The sequence below is a fragment of the Dasypus novemcinctus genome, chromosome 2, assembly GCF_030445035.2.
Source record: "Dasypus novemcinctus isolate mDasNov1 chromosome 2, mDasNov1.1.hap2, whole genome shotgun sequence".
Lineage (NCBI taxonomy): Eukaryota > Metazoa > Chordata > Mammalia > Cingulata > Dasypodidae > Dasypus > Dasypus novemcinctus.
In genome coordinates, this window is record NC_080674.1 from 65,878,257 (window position 1) to 65,904,888 (window position 26,632).

The 26,632-nt window shown below is 40.1% G+C and overlaps 1 protein-coding gene across 2 annotated transcripts in view; it reads left to right on the forward strand.

Moving 5' to 3' along the window:
- Window positions 1-434: 434 nt before the first annotated feature.
- RGS7BP (regulator of G protein signaling 7 binding protein) overlaps window positions 435-26,632 on the forward strand; it is a 135,362-nt gene continuing 109,164 nt past the window's right edge. Inside the window, exons 1-2 of one of the 2 annotated variants that reach the window (XM_004465582.3) lie at window positions 435-1,319; window positions 2,225-2,391. In XM_004465582.3, the coding sequence (XP_004465639.1) occupies window positions 1,155-1,319; window positions 2,225-2,391 (332 nt within the window). In that variant the 5' untranslated portion in view covers window positions 435-1,154. Of the gene's footprint in view, window positions 1,320-1,468; window positions 1,599-2,224; window positions 2,392-26,632 lie in introns of those variants that run through there. The other variant, XM_004465583.4, reaches the window with a different exon arrangement.

Here is a 26,632-nt window from a genome sequence, read left to right on the forward strand (position 1 = left end):
GTTGACTTTTACTTGCTCAAGTCTCTATGGGAATCTCTCAGAGTTAGGTCCTGAGAGTGGAATTCAAGACCAAGGCTTTTACCAGTTCAAGTAGGATGGGGATGAGGAGCACTTTGAACTTTTGGGCATTCTGCCCTCTCCCCTGCTCCAGAGCTCCCCTCTCCGCCAATTCACAAAGACAAAACAGGGTAACAAAGCTTCCCTTTTTTATTATCAAGAGATTTTCCATTTGAAGCAAAAACCTCACTCCTTCCTCAGTTCGGACTTTGAAAATCAGTGGCCCCAGACAGTCTCAGATGGTTTATTTAAAATCTGTGTTTAGGCCCCAGCATGTGGCAATGTGCTCCACTCTGATGACACTTTTCGTTTCTAATAATAGAGCAGATGAAGTAATATTGCAATTGATGTTCCTGGGGATTTGATTGGATAAGTGCACACACGGGGGGGGGGGGGGGGGGAGGGAAATGTATGGACCGATCACACTACTGTGGTCCTATCAATGTGCGGGGCTGCGTACAACGTCAGCCAGATCGATTCCCTGCGTCTACCAGTCCCGCCACGAATTCATTTGGGATCTTCAAACAGATGAGCCCGTAGAGACTAGGGATCAAGGCAGCCGATTAGGGCCAATTGGCCTGCTTTGGAGACGGCCAGCCCTTCCAGGCCTGGCGACGGGGGAGGGAAAGGAAAGACAAATCCAGTGCCGCTGCAGGAAGACACCGAAGCAAGAGCACCCCCCACCCCCCACCTAGCGGCGCAGGCTTTGAAAGCTGCTCCCCCAGCTGAATGGAAACTCCGAACCGCCGGGCAGCGCGTTTCTTCTCGCCCAGTCCTGCAATCTATGCCGAGGGGAAAGCGGTGCGAGCCCGCGCCAGCGCCCAGCTCTCGGGACAGGGCCCGCAATGCTGCTGAGCAGAACTTGACCGAGCCCATTCCTTGCTGCTAGTGGAAGCGATGCTGCACTGCACAGCCAGCGCTTCCCCCGCTCTCCTTCAAGCTGAAGGTTACCCACCCGCGCAGCCAGCCCCAACCCTGTGAGCTGCGCGCCTCTGGTCCCCGCTCCGGCTGCTCCGCGGCGGCGCGCAGGGCAACAACCGGGCCGCCCGCGCCGGGGCGCACTGCACCAGCGGCTTCGGCTTGGTGGATGTGTATGCATGAGTTCTGCACCGAATGGGCGCAAAAAGCGCCCCAGCAGGTCCACCCGCTCCTCGATCTTCCAGATCAGCAAACCCCAGCTGCAGAGCGGGGATTGGGAGCGCAGGGGCAGCGGCTCCGAGAGCGCCCACAAAACCCAGCGAGCCCTGGACGACTGCAAGATGGTGGGTGAAAACTGCGCCTCTTTTTTTTTTTTTTTTCTTTCTTGAGAGGGGGTGGGGGAGTCGTGTATGTTAATCTTTTGCTTGAGTGCCAGCCACTCCCCGCCCCCTTCAGCTTTTCTTTACCAATCACGTGCACATGCTCTATTTTTAAATCGGCAGTCCCCCAAATTCGGGGTGACACCCAGGTCGTGATGGCCCCTTGGAGGCAAGGGTCTTGGGTGTCAGCGGCTGCAGGTCGTGCCTCTTCCCCCTCGGAGAATGGTGGATGCAAAGGACACGGTGAACTGGCTCGCTCACCCGGGAGGGAAAGGGATGTAGGGGGTCTGTGCGGCGGTGAGGGTGCTGCCTTTGTGGGGAGACAGTGGCAAACAAATCCAAACATAGCGCACGGGGCGCTGCGGAGAGGACGAAGGTTCCAGTGCCGAGGCTGTGGCTGGGCTTCTCGTCCGGCTCGGAAGCCAGAGAGGTTCACTGGCCGGCAGGAGGTGAATGGTTTGCCCATTACACCCTGTCCTAGTTTTTTTTCTTCTTGCAACTTCAAATCCATATCCAGTCTCCTGGCACTAGTAGAGAGGAGCGTCTATGCGGAAGTGCCCAGGATGATTCTCTAGTGCCCTGGGAGTGGCACGTTAGCTCTCCAAATATACTCTTGCTCCTCAGACACTAACCCAGTGGAGGCACGTAGGTCTGAAAATAGGGTTTCCATGACCAGGTCTGCCCTGACGAAAATAAACACTTGCTTTGGACAAAGAGAACGTGGCATCTTTGTGCGCCCAGCTTTAAACAATTAATAAGCTCCTTGGCTGGAGATTCGGGGAGGTAGATCAGAGGTCAGTTTATGCACGCTGAAGTAGGAAACTTTCTGACGATAAGTGTTTTGTGAAAGAAACTCGCTTCTTTTCCAGCTTGTCCAAGAATTCAACACGCAAGTGGCCCTCTACCGAGAGTTGGTCATTTCTATTGGGGACGTCTCAGTCAGCTGTCCCTCACTCCGAGCGGAAATGCACAAGACAAGAACCAGAGGCTGCGAAATGGCCCGACAGGCACACCAAAAACTTGCGGCCATCTCCGGGTAGGAGACATTCGGCATTATTTTGTAATTCATATAAATAATGCATGGATGCTGACAGATGTTTATGGTAACCAAAAGCCTCAAGTGGGTATCTGCAAATTTGGGGTTTTAATTGATCACTTTGCAATCAATTAAATCTAGGGATCTCTGGAGAGCTGTAAATAAGCCATATGCCGAACCATTATCTGAAAGTTGTGTAATATCTGTATATAAATGGAAGATTTTGGTCACTAAGTGATTTCTTTTTAAATTAATTTAAAATCTGCTGATCACACACTGGAATTTGGAACTTACAAATGTTTGTTGAATGTTTGGGCATCAAACTAAAGTTAAATCATCATGCCTCAAGACGAGTTTGTCATCTGCTACTGAACAAAAGATCTGTGCAGGAGAGAAGAAAATCTTTGCTAAATTCCAGATTTACTAAACTATTTGTACCATCAGATAAATTCCTATGATACCGATTAAAATAAAACCCCTAAAATAAAGTCTTGGATATAAATTATTCTCTTCACTGTAGTGATATAAAAGGGATGTTTAAACATAAGAAAAGGGAGTGATTAGGGAAATTCACTAATCAACTTAACCTAAAATGCTTATACCCCCCCATTAATTCTATTTATTTATTTTTGTCACATTTATGGATATCCAAACCTATTTTAGGTGATAATACAGTGACTGAAAACTTCCCTCCTAAGATCCCATCCACTCCTTCCTGGTCTCTCAATATTGGGAGAAAAGTTAGCAATGGATTTTAACAGTTCATATTTTAAAGATTAGTACCTAAAGTAAGGAAACACAGGAATTCTTACACAAATATATTCATTTACGTGCATGTTTTAATCATATAGAAATATATAGCCTTTATCTCTACCTGTGTGAGTACGACTTTGTTACAATAGAAGTTCAAATTAGTCGAACTCACCTGATAATGTTGTGGACTGATCACTTTTAAAGAACATACCTAATTTATCCATTTGAAAGCATCACTCTTTGCCACTTTTAATGCCACTAATCTATATAGTGACTGTTATTGGTATATAAAGATTAGAAAGCATCTTAAAATAACTAGTTTATATTTGACAACAGGCATATTTTATCATGGAAAAAAGATCTCCTCAAAGTGAGAGATAAACCAAATATATTCCAAACCTATTTTATTTAGTAGAAAGATTGAGAAACCTTGTCCTTTTCTGTTATACTATACTTAACAGGAAGTAAGTCTGGGAGTGTCTCTGGCAGTGGAGGTGGAGGGAATTAAGTGCTTCAGGAATTCCAGGAAGACATGCAGCTGTGAAAAATTCCAAACAAGGGAGGAAAAACAATCAGAGACATGAAGGAGAGCAGTGGTGGATTTAAAACTGTAGCGAAACAATCAATTCAGAAGAAAAAGCAGGTTTAGGTCAGAGAACTTTATATTCAGGGCTAAGGGGAAGTATCTTTGTGAACTTTGTGTCCAAGAGTACAGAGATACTGGTTACATCCAGAATCCCTTTAGTTGGGACTCAACAGATGGCAAGTCCTCAGTAGAGAAGATGAACTGCAGAAATGCACAAGGAGCTCAGAAAAGGCTATTTTGCTATGCACTAAAAATTCAGGTTCTTCCAAAAAGTTAAGAAATAAAGAGTCTGAAACTATTGCTTAAGAAAGTGACTTTCCAGGATTTGAGGTGGACTTTCTTTACCCCAGGGTTCAAGGCTCTTTATTAATTGGTTTCATGTTACCTTGGGTTGATGATAGTTGGAGCACTTTTATAAGAATTAGAGGGAAAATAGCATTCTTAGAGCCTTGCAGAGGTAAAGCTACCTCCATAAAATGTTCTAGAGTAGAATTTGACACATTTCCCTCCTTAAAATAACAAACACAGTTCAACCACCTTTATGAAAAATGACAGTAATATAATTGAAGGAAATCCCTTTGGATCCCCACCATCTGGGCTCCATTAGTGAAGGATGTAATACCCGTTGGCAGAATTCCGTTTCCAGTATTGCTCGTTATGTAGGCTTTCATTTCAAACTTAATGTGATGACTGGTAGAGAGACTGAAGGAGTCACTTTAAAGTTGGAAGCCAGGTAAATTTGTGAAAAGCAAAGATTCTTGGGCAGGAGAAAAGGATTTCTTGAATACCTACAATTTGCTGGCACAGTCCAGCTAATTCATAGAACAATTCTGAGGAATTATTCTTATTCTACAAATGGGTCTCCGAAGGTTAAGGAATTTGCCCAGCGTCACGCAGCTAAGAAGTGGCAGAGCTATGGTTCAGTCCCAGGTTTACATGATTCTCAAGTCCATGTTCTTTCTTCTATATAATGCTGACATTCAAAAAGGCATATGTAAAAAGGAACAAAGTACTGATACCTGCTACAACATGAATGAAACACAAAAGCATTATGCTAAGAGAAATAGCCTGTTACAAAAGACTCCATAGTGTATGATTCCATTTATATGAATGTCCAGAAAAAACAAACATATAGAGACAGAAAGTAGATTAGTTGTTTTCCTGGGGCTGGGGATATGAAAAGGGAGTGACTGAAAAAGAGCTTAAGGGATCTTTTGGAGGTGATAGAAATGTTCTAAAATTGGATTGTGGTGATGGTTGTATAACTCTGCATATTTCCTAAAAACCATTGAATTGCACACTTAAAATGAGTGAATTTTATGGTATGTCAAGTGAACCTCAGTAAGTGTTTTGTTTTGTTTTGTTTTTTTGGAGAAGATATGATAACCATTACCATGGTTAACACTTGGCTTTTAATTGGCTTTATTTTTTTTCCTACATGTATTATCTTTAATGAAAGAGTATTAACTATAGAGGTAGAGAAAACTTATCAAGATGTCTGCCCACTGGCTATCATTTAAGCATCAGTGCTTTGCTCCGTGCAGAAATACAGGTGGGGGGAAAGTAGAACTGAAAGGAATAAATTAATTCACTCATTTTTTACCAGCCCAGACTACCCCTTCCCTATGTACTAGCTGGCTATGGGGATAGAAGGAGACAGGATAGGAGGTGGACAAGGGGAAAAGAGGATGAGGCAAGATAAATAGAGAGGAAGAGAAAACCGATAGGATAGAATCAAAGAAGCCATCAAATGCTGCACCCTTTCCTCTCCGACCAGTTAAAAGCCTCAAGGGATGGTGACCATAAGAGAAGAAAACTCAGGCCTGTGTCTACAATTAGCTGGCCTGTGTAAGAAGGCTGTCTTGACCAACATAATCAAAACACTTTCTCAAGTTGTGTTAGATCAGCCGAAAGACAGTGATGTTTTCTGGAGAGATCCAGCCGGATAAATCCAAAGTCTTTTCTGCCTGACTTGATTTACCAGAGTTATTATAGCTTTGTAACTATGATCCTCTCATAGGTGTTAAAGCTAAGAGGGGCCTTAAAGATCACTTGGTAGAGAGATTACCACATGCTTTTTATTAGCAAAGAATCCTTTTTTTTTTTTTAAATCTAAATGTGGAAAGCCAAATGTATAAGCTGAAAGGGCATTGCTCCGTACAGCGGGCTGTATGTGCTGCATGTGCACGTGTGTGTGTGCATGTCAGAGATGAGCAGGTGATCTGGGGCCCTGTCTCCTTGTAGTTCCTTCCTAAAGTAACTTCTGAGGCACTGTGGAAGAATCTTTTGGGCTCCCTGCCACAGAGAGTACGATTTAGCACAATCTCCTTGTTTTTGTATTTGAGGAGTCTGACGTTCAGAGGATTTAGGTTACTGTAGAGACAATTTAATAGAGTAGCAGTAAAGACTTTGGAGTTCAGGAAGACCTGGACTGCATACCAGCTTTTATGATCTTGGCAACATTACGTAACTCTCCGAATCTCATCTGTGAAGTAGTTGTCATGTCCACGCATGGGGATTAAGTGAGGTAGATACGTAAAGCAGGCAGCACAGTGGCCAGTGGGTAGTGGCGCCCTGCCAGGCCTGGGCTGCTTGAAGACTAGAGCCCTAGTCTTTCATTGCCTGGTCTAGTGCCTCTTCCATTAACCTCACCCGTTCCCGAGAATGAGAGAGGAGCAGGCACCTGATAAGGGTGACCCAGAGGAGCCAACGTCCAAGCAGCCCCCTGGAGTTGATGCTGCTGATGGACTGTTGGTTAAGATTTCCATCTCTGTGCTGCTGCTATGGAGACCACAGCCGTCTGTATTGGACTGGATCTTCCTCACACCACTGCCTTCTGTTAGTGGCCACTGAAGTGGGTGAAAGTGCAGAAGGGTTTATTCCAGATCTTAAAAATGAGGTTTAAGTGAGAGAATGAGAGAGGCAGTACAGTGTGACAACTAAAAACATGAACTCTAGATCAGATTAGAGCTGGATAAAATCCTGGCTTTACCACTTCCTAGGGATCCGTGTGTATTAATATGTAAATTGCTTCACAGGGTGCTGAGTGGCAGTGTAGTGCATGGCCGTGTGGACTTTGGGTCAGATGGCCAGTGTTCAAATCTCGGTATTACCATTTACAAATAGAGTGACCTTCAGCAAAGATATTGCCCCTCTGTACCTTAATTTCCTAGTCAGTAAAATGGAGCTAATAAATAGGGGGGCTTATATCATGTGATATTGTGAGGATTGGGTAAATTAACATACATCAAGCATTTAGAAGACTCTCTAGTGAATAGTAAATGCTATTTTTAAGTGCGGATTAGCTTACTGTGGTTATTAAGAAGATATTTAAAACTCAGGTTGTCAGGATACATTCATGAAAAAGATGTTGATCCATCAGATTTTTTTTTAGGTAAATAAATCCTTGTTTACTTTGGTTTCTTACATTATGCTCTGTGGTATTTTCTAGGCTGAAGTTTCCCAGATAGCTATCAAAAAGTCTCTTCTTGAATACCTTGAAAACAAAATGGGGATGTGAGGTTTCAAAAGTAGTTAAGTTTAGAAACATCTTCTTTGTATAAACCAATGTAGAGTCTTCCTAAATCACATAATACTGTCAAACTCTTTGGCCTAGTTCTGGTTTAGACTGTGTGACATTGGATGACTTTGTTAAATTCTCTCTACATCTCAGTGAAAATGTTGAACTGAATGGATTCTGAATCTTCTGGCTTCATCATTCCAGTGCTCTATGTTAATTCATGTAGGCTCCTCCATAATTTGTTTACAGAACTGGGATATAGAAAAATAAGCACTGTTTAGGAATTCTCATGATTGAATTCCAGAAGTAATTTATAGCAATATGAACATACTATGTTAACAAGATGAATCTGAATTTTCTAATGATTTACTGGAGCAGTGTAATGAATAGCCTAGAGATCCATCACTACAGATTCAGAAATGATTCAGAAATGATTTTCCTCACCAGTCTGTTTCTTTCCTTTTCTCCTTCTATCTTTCCTCATGTTCTGTCTTCCTTTTTTTTTTTCATTCTGTTTTTGTTTTAGCCCTATTTGATTTCTTTTGGTCTATTTTCCCAGTGCACTTCTAGCTGGCTTCTTGCCCTTTCCCTTGTTCTATTTGCTAGGAAGTTGGGAGATGGGAGAGAGAGGAGGAGGAGACTAGAGAACTGCAGCTCAATCAGTAATGCTTCCTTTCTTCACTTTGGCTGAGGCAGCAGCAATTATGTGGGGTGGTAGAGTAGGGTACAAGGGCTTGGTGACCATGGAAGCAGCTTCAGCTTTCTCTGATCCACAGGTGGAGGGGGCAGTGGGTGGGAAGTGACAATCCTGCTGTTAGTAAAAGAAATCTAAGGTTGGCAGACATGCCGTGCCGCCCCCATGTCCTTTATTTTCCCTCCCTATTACAGAGAATTTTGCAGTTAAATCTGTGACATGCACTAGGCAAATAGTGAAAGGTACAGTGTATATTCACCAAAAGAATATCCTATCCATTTGAGAACAATTCCCCTGACCCTCCTATAGTAGAAGGCACACTTTGAGTTGCTCTGCCCTGGGGGATGGCCTTCTGCCCAGGATCATCTACATACCTTCTCTACACTATCTCACAAAGAATTCTCAGTGCTCAATGTTCTATCGTTTGTGAGTTTGTAGCTCATATTAGGGGTGAATGTTTTCTGTATGAAAAGGATGTGCTCACAAAGACATAAAGCCTTAATATGCTTAATACCTTGCTCTAACCAATTTACTTAGTAGTATCTGAAGGTGGAACAAAAATCTAACTGAAGGAGAGAGTTCTGGGGAGTTTGAGAGGTACCTGACAATCCATAGCTGGGCATTCACTTTCTCTGGTGTGGACAGGAGAAGCAGGTGGTGGTCCCTCGGTTGTGCTGTTGCCTAAGAATCATAAATATACTCTGAATGGCAAAGTACTGACTCACTGCAGGTTAAAAGGAGAGTGCCAATATTAGCAACTGAACTAAATATGATATGGAATCTAGACAAGAGACCTCCCATCGCCTATTGAAGTTTAGCCTTTTAATGTTTTAAATAGACTAATGACTTTCACCGTAGATTCTTCTTAATAGATGTTTCAATAAAGAGAAAGTTATAAAAAATGAACTTTATTTTGAAGTACATGAGAGCAAGTCCATGTTTCATTCATCTTTGCACCCTGAGTAGCTAGCTCAGTGATCCTTCATACGTGTATCTTGTTTATTCATTATGTCTACTTGGTATTTTAAAGCCTATTCTTGAAAGAAGCTGTGTCTTGCCACAGACTTGTAAATATATGATGTTTCTATTACTTTTGACTGTTATTCTTTTTTCTGGTTTGAAATTCCTAAACCATTATGTTGGTTTTTAAATAACAGAGGGCTTGAAGAGCATACTTAAGATCAATTTCTGAGGTGTAGGTGTCATTATTACAATGAATCATTGGACAATGTGTTTTACAAATTACCCACAAAATAAGTTTGTTTAATTGAGGTTATTCAATAAAACTACCACATAACATCTATCTACTTGGTGGCTCTATACTGAGTAATCAGGTAATCATTTACTATCAAGTTCACCTCTTTAAGCCATTTTAAAAATTTTAGTCCCTGAGAGTTTGTGTCTTGCCCCAGGAAGCTATTTATATAAAGCAAAGCTCTAGAATATGAACCATCATGTCACTCAGTTTATTTCTTTTCCCCTACAAGATACGATTATTTTTAAATCATGATAAATATTTGTCTATATTATATATATAATACTACTATACTTATTTGTGAAATAGACTCTTGTTAGGATAAAATGTCTGAGTCTTTGTATAGAAGGGATGATTGAGCAAATATTTATAATCTAACGAGAAACTCTAGATACAGTCAGGTTAACAAAACTCATCTTAAGATTTGCAGCTGTAGACACATAGTAAACTAAAGAATGACATCAATTTAATGAGGTTCAAGCAAAAGGAGGAAATACATAACTAAAAGAACGCAAGCCCCTAGAGTAGTCTTAAATCACTAAGGATACAAATCTTGATTAGCCCTACCCAGTGTCACATCACTTAAATTTCCAAGTCCTGTATTGTTTTATCTTTTGCAGTGTCTCTCCTTCCCCACCTCAACCCCAATTTCCATGGCCATTGTGTTAGCTCAGAGTTGTATCCCCTCAGACCATAAACTATTGCAGTACCTGCAAATCGGTCTACTTGCCTCAGTCTCTCACCAGTTCTCTTCAACTTATTCACTAGATCTAGATCAATCCTCTTAAAACTCTCCTCTGATCATGTCACTGCTATGTTTAAAACTTCCAAAAAATTTTAAGAACTACTGCTGCTTGAGTTCTATCCCTAGAGTTTCTGATTTAATTGGTCTGGGATACAACCTAGGCATTGGGATATTTTTAAAAAGCTTCCCAAGTGAGCATTTGTGTCAAAAAGGATTATATTTGGCTACATGTAACAAAAAAAAAAAAAAAAAAACCCTCAAAGTGCTTAAAGACACCAGAGTTTATTCTCTTATAGAAAAGAAGCCCTAGAATGGGCAATTAAGAACCGGTACAGTGGCACAATGAAATCATCATTCTGTCTCCCATCCTCAACCTTACTTTAAGGTACAAGATGACTGTATGAGGTCCAGCCGCCAGTCCAGTCCAAGTTCCAGACTAGAAGAAAGCAGAAAGAAGAGCAAAAAGCTGTGCTTGCCAGTTGGATCAGCCTTCTTTAAGCAATCCCAAACAAAATATATTCCAGAATTATATCACATGGTCATATCTAACTACAAGGGAGACTGGAAAAAGTATTCTTTTGGCATTGCCACCTTAAATAAAATCAGCACTTTATTCCTAAGGAAAGGGAGAGAACAGATGATGGGAAGCAATTAATGATCTCTTACCTACTCTGTATTCATAGTCTTCTAACTTTTACCATACTTATTCAAACTGTCTACTTTCCATTCCTTGAGTGTGTGCACCAGATGACCCTATCCTATTAGTCTAGGTATGTGGTATAAGGGTATACTCTTTAGCCATTAAAAGAGAAAAAAAATTCACTCTTCTGAATGTCAAGGTCTTGCTCACTATTTCTTTATAGTCCGCTATGCTCCTCAAACTAAAATCCAGAACAGAGGAAAGGTTCCCAAAAGGATTAAGAAAATATCTTGATTTTTTAAATGGACTTTGGAAAAGATATGGGGTTAGGAACCATTTCTATTTGGGAGTGCGGGAAGTTAGACAAAGTGCCCTTGAAAGGCCTAGAGTATAATTTTCACAAGACAGGATGTGAAATGAGATAGGGTCTGCAAGGAGAATAAGTAATGACACTCAAATCAATTTTATTAAGACCTATCTTAGATTGGGTAGGAATCAAAAACTTTAAACCTCTTTTAATAAGTCAAAGAAAAAGTTCATCAAGGAGTTAAAAATCCGAAGAGCTATTAAAAATTAAAGGCGGGGAGGCAGCTGAATAGCTCAGGGAGTCACAGTTTTCTATATATGGGGATGACTGCAAGATGATCTATAGTCAAGATTATAATGAACTAATTAAGGGAAATTGGGACTTGAAACTCATATAAACAATGTTATATACAGTAATTAGGCAATAAAAAATTTTAACCCATAATATCCTAAATTATAAATCTATGTAAGATATATGACTTTTTCTATAGGGAAATATATTCTTTCCAATTCTGGAGGTGATTACTCTCTGGGAAGCTATTCACAGAACACCTGCCATATATCACATACTGTTCTAAGTGCTATAGATAAAACAACTCTGAACAAAATTAAGAAGGTGTCTGTGTCCCTGGTGGGAGATGATTGAGAATAAGTAAGCAAATGAGTGCTTTTCAGGTACTGATAAAGGCAGTGAAAAAATAAAACAGTATGATATTAAAGGATGATGCAGTGTTGGTAGTTATTTCAGATAGGGTGGTGAGAAAGGCTCCTCTGAGAAGGTGACATTCTAACTTGAGATTGGACTGTGAAAGGGACCAGTCATGTGATGATCAGAGAGAAAGCATTTCACACAGTGGTAACAGCAAGTGTAAAGACCCTTAGATGATCCAACCATGGCTTGTCTGAGGACCAGAGACACTAAATTATCAGGTAGAAATTATCTTCAGCTGAAAATAACAGAGACTAGCCTTCAGTGACTTATACACATGAAGATCTATTTTTCACACATAAGAAAGTCCAAGTGTAGGTGGATGCAAAAATTGGTTCATGATTCAAGAATATCAGGGCTGGCAGCAGACTTGGCCCAGTGGTTAGGGTGTCTGCCTACCACATGGGAGGTCCGCGGTTCAAACTCTGGGCCTCCTTGACCGGTGTGGAGCCGGCCCATGCGCAGTGCTGATGCCTGCAAGGAGTGCCCTGCCACGCAGGGGTGTCCCCCGTGTAGGGGAGCCCCATGCGAAGGAGTGCGCCCTGTAAGGAGAGCTGCCCAGTGCGAAAGAAAGTGCAGCCTGCCCAGGAATGGTGCCACACACACGGAGAGCTGACACAACAAGATGACACAACAAAAAGAAACACAGATTCCCATGCCACTGACAACAACAGAAGCAGATAAAGAAGACAAAGCAAATAGACACAGAGAACAGACAACCAGGATGGGGGGTGGGGAGGACGGGGAGAGCAATAAATAAATAAATAAATAAATAAATAAATAAATAAATAAATAAATCTTCAAAAAAAAAAAAGAGAATATCAGGGATGAGATTTCTATAGTATTCCAGGCCTTTTCCCCTGGGTCCTAAGATTACTGCTTCAGCTCCAGAAATTGTGTCTAATTCCAGGCAAATAGGAGGGCAGAGAGCAAAAGGCAAAAGATGGAAGGCAATTAAGTGTGTCCTGTTTTTGAAGGATTTTCTCATAAGCTTCATAACTTCCATGAACACCTGATTGTCCAGGACTGTGTCATGTGCCTTCCTTGGCTGTAGATCTGATTTACACACATTACCTTCATACCAGCCGGCAAGGAGGAACAAGAATTTGCTAATTTCTAAGACTAAATGATGCTTCTGAGACTAGGACAGGGATCCTAGCAAAGATGAGGAGACAGGAAGGATAGGGAGCTTATATGTGAGAAGTAAAGAAAAAAGTGCTAGGGTGGGAGAGGAAGAAAAGGAGGAAATACTGTGGCATTTTACCTCTCCTTCCTCCCATTTACTTCTTTTTTTTAATTTAAAAATTTCTGTTGAGGAATATCATTCTTATATGAACAAATATAAACAATAAGTGTGTAATAAAAGATGTGAACTTATAAAACAAACATGCATATCATCATACAGGGCTCCCTTACATCACCTCACCACTAACACTTTGCATTGTTGTGAAACTTTTGTTGCAAACTATGAAAGAGGGTCATCAGAATATTCCTACTAACTATAGCCCATATCTTTTATTTGGTGTATTTTTCCCCATCCAACCTAATTAGTAACCTCCTGTACTAGTATTATGTATTAGTTATAGTTCATGAGAACATCATCATATTTCTTCCATTAACCACAGTCCATCTTCTGTCACAGGATTCACTGTGTTCACAAAACCTATGCCTTGTACATTCCATACAAAGTGCACACTCAGTCACTCTCATTTTCATTACAGAGTTGTACTGTCATCATTTTAAATCAATTTTAGAACGTTTTCATTATTCCAAAAGGAAAAATCCCATACCGCTTATAATCCCTGATTTTTGCCCTTATAATTGATATAATATCTTCTTTGTCATTGGTGCAAAAATACTACAATGTTACTGTTAGCTATCATCAATAAGTTATATTAGCTGTAATTTTCCTGTGTATCACCATATTTTTAACACTTGAAAAAAGAACATTTTTTTCTTTGTATTTTATATTGATAATTTAGGAAAAAAAACTTTATAATCTTCTACTAGGAACAGACCAATAGTGTAAGAAAAGTTTTACTTTAACAGAGAAAATTACATTTCAGTCTTCCAGCATCCATTTGGTAAATAAATTTATCAAATCTTAGCATTGGTTAGAAAAAATAAAAGTTGTTTTTGCAAACTTTCTATACCTTTTTTTTTTGACAAGCTATTTTTCTTTTCTTTTTTCTCTATTTTTTTAAGATGTTACATTAAAAAAATAAAAGAGGTCCCCATATCACCCCCACTCCCTCACCCCACTCCTCCCACATCAACAACCTCTTTTATCATCATGGGACATTCATTGCATTTGGTGAATACATTTTGGAGCACTGCTCCTCGCATTTACTTCTTAGATTGTTTGTTCCTTCATCCATTGAACATTGAATCTCTAATATGGGCCAGGCTCTGTGCTAGGCGCTATAAGTATAACACTTACAGTCCCTGCCTAGCATCTGTGTAAAGACAGATGTGTAAACAAATCATTGCAAACAGTATGGTCATTGCTGCAGTAGAAAGGTGCAGATGATATAGTAGAGGAGTAAAGGAGGCACCAACCAGCTCTGCTTGAGTGGGGTAAGCAGGGAAGATTTTATAAAGGGGGTAATTCCAACTTGGGCTGAGCTTTGAAGATCAAGTAGCTATGAACTTTCACTTTCATTTTTGTGGCCTTGAGCTTCCTGCCATGAGCAAACCTCAGGAAATGCTATATATCTGTCTTGAACCAAGGGAAAAGCAGAAATAAGAGTTTAAACATGTCGAGAACCCACTATGTGCTGTACACTTTGTGCATTTACCTCAAGATTAAAATAACTCGTCTGAGAAAATAAACATTTACTTACAACTGAGTGAGCTAAGGGTTTTAGAGGGTGGCATATTGGGACATTCACCTGCAAGTAACAGAGACCAGCAGACAGCGGCCTATTGTAGAACTAACTATGTAGGTCGGTGGGAGCTGTGATTGATTCACCCATTCAAGTATGTCAAGACTCAGGTCTTGATATTCTTTTAACTTTTCCCTTATAGTATCCAGAACAAAAAAAGTCTCCAGAGCTGCCTCTTGTTTCTAGCTGAGGAATCCTGGAAGCTTTCCCAGAGTACCCAGAACTCTAAGTATTTTTTAATTCTCCATTTTGTAGTAAATTGAGGTTCAGAAAAGTTGAGACATTTGGTCAGGATATTTGATGTGGCTAGGGTATGTACACTGGCTTCTCTGGTACCAGGTTCTTTAGTCTCACTACTGCACTGGGCTGTTTTCCCCAGCCTCTTTCTTTTCTTGGAGTGGCACAAGGATGGCTACCTGCTTTCCTTCCCTTCCGCTGTACAAACTGTTATTTCTACTCAAAGTCTCTCTCCTTCCCTGGATAGATGCACTTCAGGACAAGGACCTCTTCAGCCAGTACACAGCCAGGCAATTTGAGGGTTTTTAAGGTTTCCTCAGCAAGTAAGTAAGAGGAAAACAGGCTGGAAGGAAAAATAACAAAATTATGGCCTTCCTGAAGCTACCAGGTGAATGTGACTAGCTCTTGGCTCTGAATACCCAAGACCTTATTCCTGTATTCTAGGTCCCAAATTTTGGGGAGTTTTCCCCCCTCAAATCATGTCCTCTCAAACTTTCCAACATTGGACATCTTCTGTCTTAGTTTTTTTGCTTATGCAAGTATTAGCAATGACCCTGTGAGATCACACTTTGGCCCAGACCCGTGGACTGAATTCTGGGTGTTTCAAGAATTGATCTGCTTCTTCCCAGAGTGAAGCATTTCAGCAGAAGCACAACACCTCATCACCATAGTAACATTGGCCACCCACCCCTACCTCAGGACACCAGTGAGAAGAAAAAATTAAAAGAGAAATGGAGGTCAGGGTGAGGAGTGGTACCAAGTGCTACAGGAGCTCAAGGGAAAGACAGCTTCCCACTGGGATAGTGTGAACAGCCATAAGAAAGTAACAGTGAAATTGGGGTGAAAAGATCGGAAGAACTCATAGATTGGGAAGAGATTACCAGACCAATCTCAGAACGCCACTTTAAATACCGAAATCTCTTGCTGATAAATCCACAGGAGCTCCTGCTCTCCCAGCAAATGGAATTTAAAAGTTATAAGGTTAATTAAATTAAACTGCCTCCCTCAAGGGATTTCCAGTTTTCGGCCAGGATGACTACCTGTTAGAGCTTCAGGCTCTAAGTTTTAGTGTCTTTTGCCTTCTTAGGGAGTCTAATTTTGAAGTGTTCCAAGCTGTCTTGGAATTATTATTTCCAGGTTTGCCATCCGTTCACAGAGATGAAGAAATATGTGAAGTGTTGGGGTTTCTTTCTTAGATATTCAATATTAGTAAACAGATAATTTCTGATTTTTCATCTTCAATATCATATTCCTATTATTCCATTATCCTGAGGAGTACTATTTATTTTGGAATTAAAGAATAAATCATCACCCACACCAAAATATTTCCGATACAAGAAAAATTGAAGTAGAAAATAGAAAATTATTCCTAAAATTTTCTCTGGCACATAGTAAGTTCTTAATGTTTCTTAAATAGTACTCCCAAACATTTTGTGGGGTTTTTTGGTCATTATTTCTGTTCCATGGGGGATTTAAAAAAAGTATTCCACTCCTGTTCTGCTGTAACATGAAGCAAGAAATCAGTAATGGGAAAGTGAGTCAAAAATCAACTACCTTCTTAAGATTCTTGTCCTTGTTTCTTACTGGAACATATCAACTTTTCTCTGTGTATTTGTTTGTATTTTTGAAAATATTATCACAGACATTATAAAAATCAATTTGTTTTAGTATCATGGTAATCCTCATCTGGAGTTTCTGCTTGGTAGTTGTGGCCGGTGCAGACCTTCCCTATGAGCACAACAACAGATCTTTCATCCTTTAATGAACCAGACTGGAGCACATATTAATGGTTGGAATCTTTCTGTGATTGTGATTTGGGAATGTATATCGTTTGCATGAGTACAGCTGTCCCCTCCGTGGAAAAGAGAAATATTCAACCTACACAAAGGTGCATGTAAGGTACTCCCAAAGGTGGGTCAGCTCCCTTGACTACAGCAGATGGCTGAAAGCCCCAGCATTCATAATTCTAAAGCATGTAGCTGTGGGAAGGTCACCTGTGGACATTTGAGAAGACTTCTCTGTGTGCACAGAGGGCAGGGATGTTGAGGGTATTCATGTGCGAGAAAAGCCAGCACACAGATTGAGGACCTAGGATGTCCTTTCCCTCTTTCCTGAGAGTAATTTAGTGGGATATGAACAGGATTTGAGGGAGATTGCCTTATCTAAACCGGATGACTCCCAGAAATATTTTTCATCATGAATCCCATTTTCTTACTACCTGAAGTTTGAGCTCCTATGACTGCATCTGTTTGAGTACTGTACCATCATTGCATAATGAGGAAACTGCTCAGATTATCTTAGACCACAGGATGAAACATGATGCAAAATAACTCAACAAATGTTCCTTCCATAAAACAAGCCATATTAACTGTTTTTATATTCAAAGATTCAATCTTTTGTTTTCTGAGAAGGAAATATGTTTTAAGCTACCAAGTCTGTTCAAAGTCAGAGTGGCTTTAAATTATTCCCTAAATTTTAGTACTGTTATTGTATGGGTGCCATTGTAGATCTGATGTGAAATGTCAAGTGAGTTCAGATATATATTTAGGTATAATCTTTCCAAAAGAAATGTGATCACAGTTCATTCTGGGAAAGTCTTGTTTCTACCTTTGGAATTATAACAGCATTCTCCAACTTCTGAGAAGGAAATTCTGTGGGATGTGAGGGGGAAGAGGCAGGAAAGGAGGAATGACATGCAAATGATTCACCTGTAAAATAGGACAGAAAATGGAGACCAAAGGTCCAAATAATTCTTTCTGGGAACTACATTGATAGAGCCAAGAGATAACAGACTGAAATTGAGAGGAAAGTAACCACAAAGTTAGTGGATGGAGGCATGTGCAATCCAAAGGCTCTAAACTCAGATTCCGTAGCGGCCCAGGTAAGCGATGTTCAAGAATGAGGTGGGCTAGATGTGACCATGGTAAGTTGGAGAACATATCTTGCTGGATTCTGCCATCAGGTTTCATTGACTACTGGTTCCCAAGTGGAAATAAGGGCTGAATGTTGCCAGATTTGTGGGTTTTTTGTTTGTTTGTTTAAAGCAAAGTCATGAATTCATATTTGTGTGTGAAATATCCTGAGTTTTTAAATGTTGGCCAACAGAAAAAGGCTGTCCACCAAAAATGGCCCTCAGTCATTAGTATCTACCTCTGTTAATTATTACTCATTTGCTCAGAATATTTGCAGATTGTTGAATTGAGCACTTAGAGAAATGTTTTATCATTTTGTGATTATATTAGTAACTGTGACCTGTATTCCTTTCTAATTTCCTTGTTGCTTTCAGAATGGCACATGGTGGAATGTTAAAACTTGTCAATACAATCAGCTCATTAAAAAAATCATACCAAACACACACACTCACACATGAAATGGAAATATATTTTGGCTTTGAATTAATAGTTAATTAAGGCTGACTCAGATGTGATCTTTGTTCACAAGCCTCTCCTGTTACTTTTACCGGAACTGTAGTTGGTGCTGGGGTTTACTATATACCCAGGGGACCTGAATCTCTGAACTGACTATGTGATAGCCAGGCCCTGAGCCTCAACAGACTTTACCTCCTGCACTCTGGTTTATTGGACTTACCCCACTCAGCTAACATGGAGTTGAAGAAGGTCAACCACCACACCGGGGAGCCAAGAATGCCTACAACTGAAAGCAGGAGAATTGCATCCAGCATCCATCTGGAATCTAAGTCCCCTCTTGACCCCTCTTGATATAGATGTGGAGTGGACATAACCATTCCAAGGTGCACAGGATGGAGGAATAGAGTATGGATTAGAGTGGACTTACTGATATTCTATTCATGAACTATTGTGATTAGTAATCAAAGAAAATGTGGCATTGGTGCGGAGAAAGTGGCCATGGTGGCTGCTGGGGGTAGGGAATGGGAGGAAGAGATGAGATGTGGGGGCGTTTTTGGGACTTGGAATTGCCCTGGGTGGTGCTGCAGGGACAGTTACCGGACATTGTATACCCTCCCATGGCCCACTGGATGGAATGTGGGAGAATGTGGGCTATGATGTGGACCGTTGACCATGAGGTGCAGTGGTGCTCACAGATATATTCACCAAATGCAATGAATGTCTCATGATGATGGAGGAGATTGTTGTTATGGGGGGAGGAGTGGGTTGAGGGTGGTGGGGGGTATATGGGGACCTCATTTTTTTAAATGTAATATTAAAAAAATAAATATAGAAAAAAATAGTTAATTAAGGGCAAATCTATTAGAACATGATGAATATCTAAGCAATACTGTAATTGAATCTAAGGAAAGAAATGGTAATACACATACATTTGTCACTCTCTTTTGCTGACACAACTATTTAAATGATCATATAGATCATATATTGCTCACATACATCAAACAGAAACCATTGATCTTCTTATAATAAAAATCAAGAGAAATGACATATCAGGTATATAACAGAGTCTGAGGTCCAAATGCATGCTGAATATTGGGCAAGTATTTACATTTTTTCTAAAGGAGATCCTAAAGTAAAATTTTAAAAAATATTCTTTTAGCCTGATTTCTTGTTATTTATATAATATAGTAAGATTTAGCTGAAAGAAGACATTGTATACCAAATTGTGACAATTTGTACAAAGAGTTATTGCCAGTTCTGAACAGCTATTTCTCAGTTCCTGATGTAGAGTGTTCATTCTACAATCAACTCTTCTGCTTGCAAGTGTAGAAACTATGCCAAGTGTTTTCCTTCCAATACTTAATGCGTCTCTATTCTACGACTCAAAACAATGTAGCCCAGTAAATTATCCATTCCTTCCTTGTCCTTCCTCCTGCTTCCCCTTTCCTGTGCCCATTAAATATTCAGGCAAAATGGACTAATGTGAAGGGATTAGCACTAGAAAGGTGACTCCTGGGAGGAAAATAATGTTTAGAAAAGAAGTTTAAGCATTTGAAGCAAAGTTGGATCAAATGACTGATCTCTAAAGTTCATAAAAGCCCAAAATCCTGGGATCATTTGATAATTTACCTTTTTCTTAAAAGTTCCTTCTTGTTACAGATTCAGCATCCATATTTGGCTGCTCTTCAGCATCAACATTTCTAGCCGTAGTTTTATACTGTTAATACTATATCTTCTGGGACATTTTTTTTTTAAGATTTATTTTTTATTTATTTCTCTCCCCTTCCACCCCCCCCTTCTCACCCCCCGTTGTCTGCTCTCTGTGTCCATTTGCTGTGTCCACTTGTATTCTTGTAAGGGGCACCAGGAATCTGTGTCTGTTTTTTGTTGCATCATCTTGCTGCATCAGCTCTCCCTGTGTGCAGCACCACTCCTGGGCAGGCTGTGCTTTTTCATACAGGGCAGCTCTCCTTGTGCATGGGGACACCCCTGCATGGCACAGCACTCCTTGCATGCATCAGCACTGCACATGGGCCAGCTCATCACACGGGTCAGGAGGCCCTGGGTTTGAACCCTGGACCTCCCATATGGTAGGTGGATGCTCCATCAGTTGAGCCAAATCTGCTTCCTTCTTCTGGGACTTTTGACAGCAGTAGACTCCTCATCTCCTACACTTTCAGAGTTCTTTTAAAATCTTTTTATTATTATGTTCATATATTATAATATATTAAGACATTCTTTTTTCTTTTTTTTCTACTTCTTCCTCCCGTGTGAAGTTGTCATTAGTTACTTCTTGCCATTCTCAATGTAGTCCAGCCAACATATCCATCCTTAGCCTGTATATCTAAACCTAGGGCCACAAAGTATGTTTATAATACATTTTTATAAGCAAATTATGAAGGCTTGATTCCTTAGTGGCTTAAATTCTGGAAATTAGCTTTCCTCAAAGCATTTACAGTTTTTTTTTCTGGAAGTCCTCGAACAGAGAGTGCCCATGAACCTCCTAGTCAGTCTGACATAACAGGCACTGTGCAGTAACTTGTGGTCCTGCTCTCCCTTTCCTGCTTCAGCCCCATAAGGCCCCTTAGCACAGCTTCCATACTATTACCGTTCATCTTGAAAAATCAGGTGAGCAGGTTATGTCTAGAGACTCTGAAATTTCCCAGTCTACAGAGTGGCAGAGTGGTGCTGGGTTCCATACTGAAGCTGGGAGGAGGGTCTCCTCTCCAACTCACTGCCATACTTGGTCAGAAATGAAGACTGGATCTTTTGATCTATTCATTGAAGCTTTTGCCTGTACTCCATCTCTCCAGAAAGATTCAAATTTATTCTAGAAACCAGGTGAGGAATAGACACCATTCCACCGACCACAGTCCTCCTCCTTATTTCTGGGACTATGTCTCACCAAAATCTATTCCCTTCCTTTTCCAAGTATAAAAAGGATTCTCCCAAGTATATCCACAGATGCACATACTGGTGATGGAGATGGAGAAGGGTAGAGCAAAAAATAAAAGGATAGGAGAGGATGTTCTTTTCATGGGGGGTATCTCCATCCTAATTCAGCAGGCTAAAAAGGCCCTCTTAGATTTCGATTCATTCATACAGCAAATATTTATTGCAATCCTATTCAGTGCAAAGCTCTGTGTCAGGCACCATAAAACATATGAAAAATGTACATTATTTTTGTTTATTTGCAAAAAAATCCCCTGTAGTTCTCTTTCCATAAAGCAGTAGTGTGTGTGTGTGTGTATGTGTGTATGTGTGAACAAGCTCATTTTATAGGCATCTTTTCAGAAACAACTTTTCATTTAGTGAAGAGTAAATATTATCACATTTTCACCATTGCACTCAAATGAATTTACAATGCACATCTTTCTTTGGATCATCCCTCAAAATTGCTAAGAGGGAGAGGGAAGCTAGATAGATGTCTGTGCAAAATGCAGCCTCTATATTTCCAGTAAACAGACTGTGTTAGCATGGTGGAATAACAACGGACATACTTCCTATGATAGAATTTACCCAAAAGTTTCACAGTAAATTAATGTAATGGCTGTTTTTAAAAAAGTAGCATTAAAGCAATTTTTCTCTCACCTCATATTCTTGGATGTGAAAAGCAAAGTCCTGTCATTTCTGTATCCTTAATTGGCCTTGTTGGGGATAGAGAACAAAACCCATTTCTAAAATATCAAAGGAACTTCATAATCTGTAGGAAAATGATTCTGAATTCAAAAAGAATCAAAGAAAAGATTCAACAAACAGGACTTCTCTCTCTTCCTCAACATGCTTTTCTCATCAGCTGCCAAGTTCTACCTGTTTTACCATTTGCTGGCATTAGGCTCTCCTCTCCTCCTCTCTTCCCTCCAATACCTGAGGTCCCTCGTCATCACTACCAGTATGTCTGCAACCATCTCCAAATTAGTGCCTCCTTCTTGTGCCTTCTAATTTATCAGTCCCCAACATTGGGTGCACAAAAGAATTTTTTGTTTGGTGAAAACAGAGTGTTTGTAAAAAAAAAAAATTAAGTAATACATACTAATTACAAAGATTGGAAATGGTTTGGAGAGGGGAGTGTGACAGTTAGACCTGCACTCTGAAGAATTGCTCTGCTGAAATGAGGAGGGTAGAGCAGAGCCATACTTCTCAACAGGGCTGCACCTGGCCTCAACACAGACCAGTCAAGTCAGACTCTCTAGGGGTGGGACCCAGGCATCAGTGCTTTGTAATGCTGCACTGGTGTAAACTAGTATTTGAGGTAAATATTGAATTTTAGGGATATTGAGGATTCTGGTTACTTTTACAACATCTCTTGTTGAATTGTAGACAATTAGAAGAACAGCTACTGGGACTCGTAATCCTTCCCAGATGATCTCATGAAGTCCCTTTATCTTCTCTAGCATTGCAGGGGTTGTTTGGATATACTACTTTAGAAATAAACTGAGTGTTCTAAATATCCAATTCTTTGATTTCTTGGAGCCTTACAGGTCCCTGAGAGGCGCACTTACCCTTTACTGAAGTTATAGAACCAGCTATCACTTAGTGCATATTAATGGTTTACAAGATGAAAAATATTTCTACAAATATTATGTATTTAATCCTTTCCACACCCCTATGGCAATAATCATCTCTCATAAATTCAGTTTCCTTGTATTGTTCAATACATGCTATCTATCATAATCATTACAATTTATTCCAGCATCCCTAAACCAAAAATAATTTCAGCATTTATAATATTGTCAGAAGAAAATAGCATCATATAAATTTACAGTTCAAGGGATTGTGGGACGATAGCAGAAAATGGAGCTCCAGGAATCAGTGTGTCCAGCAGAACAACTTTAAACAGGAAGGAATTCTCTGAATCAACTATTCCAAAACTCTGGAGTCCACTGTAGAGATACTGTGCAAAACACTTTACAGTATCTAGGAAAGAACAAGGGAAGAGAAAGAGACTGGTAAGTTATGGTAAATACCAGTAAATTGCTCTCTCTGCATGGCAGTTACCATTGCCCAGTCCTCAACATTCATAACAGTCAGCAGTGGGGTCTAGCCCCTGGCAAAACTTGCTAGTGCCAGAAAAGGACATAAAAATCCACTTCCCCAAGATCTGGAGGTGGGGTGGGGGAAGCAGAATAGGCTGATCACTTATCATAGCTTTCGATTGCCTACTCAGATCTCTGAGGCCCAGCTCTAAGGAAGGCGTGTTCCAATCTGTCCCAGATAAAGGTGGCAGAGGAGACTTAAAGACACTGTTTCCTTAGAGCTTCAGAAGATAGATGAAAAACTCATTTGATGGGAAGGTCAAGAAAGTACAGCTTTGTGTAGTCGTGAAAAAAGGTCATGGTGGCCTTCCTGGCTCCTCCTTCATCCACTCTCCAGGGCAGGTTAGAGCTGGCTGGTGTTCCCTTTGTGCATGTCTGGTCTTATTCTGATTGGGAAAGACTGACTTAGGAAACTCCTCTCCAGCATGGCCCCCTTCCTACCAGAATTTACTCACCAGGCAAAAGCAGCTTGAGATGATGAAAAATGAAAGCAATGTTAACCCTCACGCACACACACAGACACAATTGAGGAATCCAATCTCTTTGCTAGGCTACCTAAATGCAAAACAGAACTCCTAGATTGAGCCTATCTGGGTCCCCAAGGGTAGGATACCCTATGGGAAAGAAACTGAAGGCAGAAAATCCGCACAGAAAAAGAAAGGTAAGGGGGGGATTGAACTTCTATAAGAAAGTATGAGTCCCAGAACTGAAGGGTATAAGGAAGAGGGGGCACTGAGTGGAAGGGGGTTTAAACAAATCATAGGAGCTGGGGAGAAAATAGTGCACAAAAACAAATAAAACAGATCAAAAATCCCAGAAAAGGAACAGAGAAAAGGAACACCTCTCCTGGAGGTGAAACAATTGCACAAAAAATGCAATCTTAAAAATTGTACCACCTATCCAGGATAAGAATCAGAGGAAGAACTGAGAACATGTGATCAGTTAAATATAGGCTATGCTAAAGGTCCAGAAAAAGTTGAACCAAGCATCAAAGAAGAGCCTTAGTACAAAGCCAATCAATAATAAAGCCCTAGACAAGAGAGAGAACCTGGCCTTCAGAGTTAACACATCAAAATAATCAGGTTCCCAAATATCAGCAAAAAATTACAAGTCATATTAAGAAAGAGGAAATATGGCTTCATCAAGGGAACAAATTAAAACTTCAGAAGAACACAGAAGAGACACAGAATTTGGAACAACTAATTGAAGAAGTTCAAACAAATCTCCTAAATCAATTCAAGAAATGAAAGAAAAAAATGCATAAAGAGATAAAGGATATTAAGAAGACAATGGGTGAGCATAAAGAAGAATTTGAAAGCTTAAAAAGAAACATAACAGGGAAGCAGACTTGGCCTAATGGATAGGGCATCCGCCTACCACATGGGAGGTCTGCAGTTCAAACCCCAGGCCTCCTTGACCCGTGTGGAGCTGGCCCATGCACAGTGCTGATGCACACAAAGAGTACCCTGCCATGCAGGAGTGTCCCCCACTTAGGGGAGCCCCACACACAAGGAGTGTGCCCTGTAAGGAGAGCTGCCTAGCGCAAAAAAAGTGCAGCCTGCCCAAGAATGGCGCTGCACACACAGAGAGCTGACACAAGAGGATGACGCAACAAAAAGAAACACAGATTCCCGGTGCCACTGATAAGGATAGAAGCAGTCACAGAAGAACACAGAGCAAATGGACACAGAGAGCAGACAACAGGGCAGGGGAGGGGGGTAAGGGAGAGAAATAAATAAAAAATAAATCTTTAAAAAAAGAAACATAACAGAAATTATGGGGATGAAAGGAAAAATAAGAAAATTAAGAGTACGCTAGAGGCATGCAACAGCAGATTTGAACAGGCAGAAGAAAGAAGCAGTGAACTAGAAGATAGGACAATCAAAATCTTACAGACAGAAGAACAGATAAAGGAAAGACTAGAGGGAATCAGATGTATTGCAACCCATTGAGCACCTGCTTCCTTCATGGGGGTCCCAGACTCAGTTCCCAGTGCCTCCTAAAAACAACAAAACAGAAAACAAACAATAAGCAAACAAGTGAAAAACCAACTCAGGGGAGCTGATGTGGCTCAGTGGCTGAGCACTAGCTTCCCACACATGAGGTTCCAGGCTCAATCCCCAGCCCCAGTACCTCAAAGACAAATAACAACAACAACAACAAAAAAAAACTAGAAAAAATTGAGCACTATCTCAGGGATGAGTGACAACATGAAGCATACAAGCATATACATCATAGCTGTCCCAGAAGAAGAAAGGGAAAAGATAGAAAAAATGAAGAAATAATGACTGAAAATTTCCCAACTCTTATGAAAGACATAAATATACATATCCAAGAAACACAGTATACCCTAAACAGAATAAACCCTAAGACCTACTCCAAAATATGTACTAGTCAGAATGTCAAATTCCAGAGATAATAGGAGAATTCTCAAAGTAGCATGTGAAAAGCAATTCATCACATACTAGCAATCCTCAATAAGATGAAGTATCAACTTCTCATTAGAAATCATGGAGGTGAGAAGGCAGTGGTATGATATATTTAAAGTAATGAAAGAGAAAATTTGCCAGGCAAAAATTCTTTACCAGAAAAACATTTTTTCAAAAACGAGGGAGAGTTTTAAATATTCACAGGTAAACAGAAACTGAGAGAGATGGTCAAAAAAAGAGCTACCCTACGTGAGTTACTAAAGTTCTGTAAGTTTCAAAGAAAAGACAGAAGAGTGTGGCTTAGGGTGTGAAGAAATGAAGATATTCAGTAAAGGTAATTAAAAAGATAAGTGGAAAACCCAATAGTACTGTGTCCTCAATATACAACTCTACTTTTTAATACCTATAAGAGAGATTATTCCAATAATTGAACAAAAAAAGGCATATTTCATGACAGTGGACACATAAAATATAAAGAGTTAATGTGAAACAAAAACAACACAAAGAGGGGAAACAGGGATATGGAAAGAGAGAGAGAATGTGTGTGCTACTGAAACTAAGTTGGTGTCTTTTCTAATTAGGAGGTCATATAGAGCAGGTTTTGTAGTACAAAACCCCAGGGTAACCACAAATAATGCATTTTAAAAATATGCAGAAAAGGGAATGAGAAAGTGATCTAATAGCAGCATCACAAAAGATCAACTATACAGAAAAGGGTGTTGCAATAAAGGAAAGGAGAGAAAAAAAAAGATATGACATATAAAATCTGAAGGACAAAAGAAAAAAAATCCAAAGTACAAAATGGCTGAAGTAACTACTGCTTTTATAGTAATAACCCTGAATGTTAATGGATTAAACTCCCCAGTTGAGAGGCACAGATTGGAACAATGGATTTTAAAAAGCATGATCCAACTAATGTTGCTTACAAGAGACTCATCTTAAACCCGAAGACACAAATAGCTTGAAAGTAAAGGGAGGAAAAAAGATATTTGATGCAAATAGTAACCAAAAAAGAGCTGGGATATCTGGACTAATATTAAACAAAATAGACTTTAAGTTAAAAACTGTTACAAGAGAC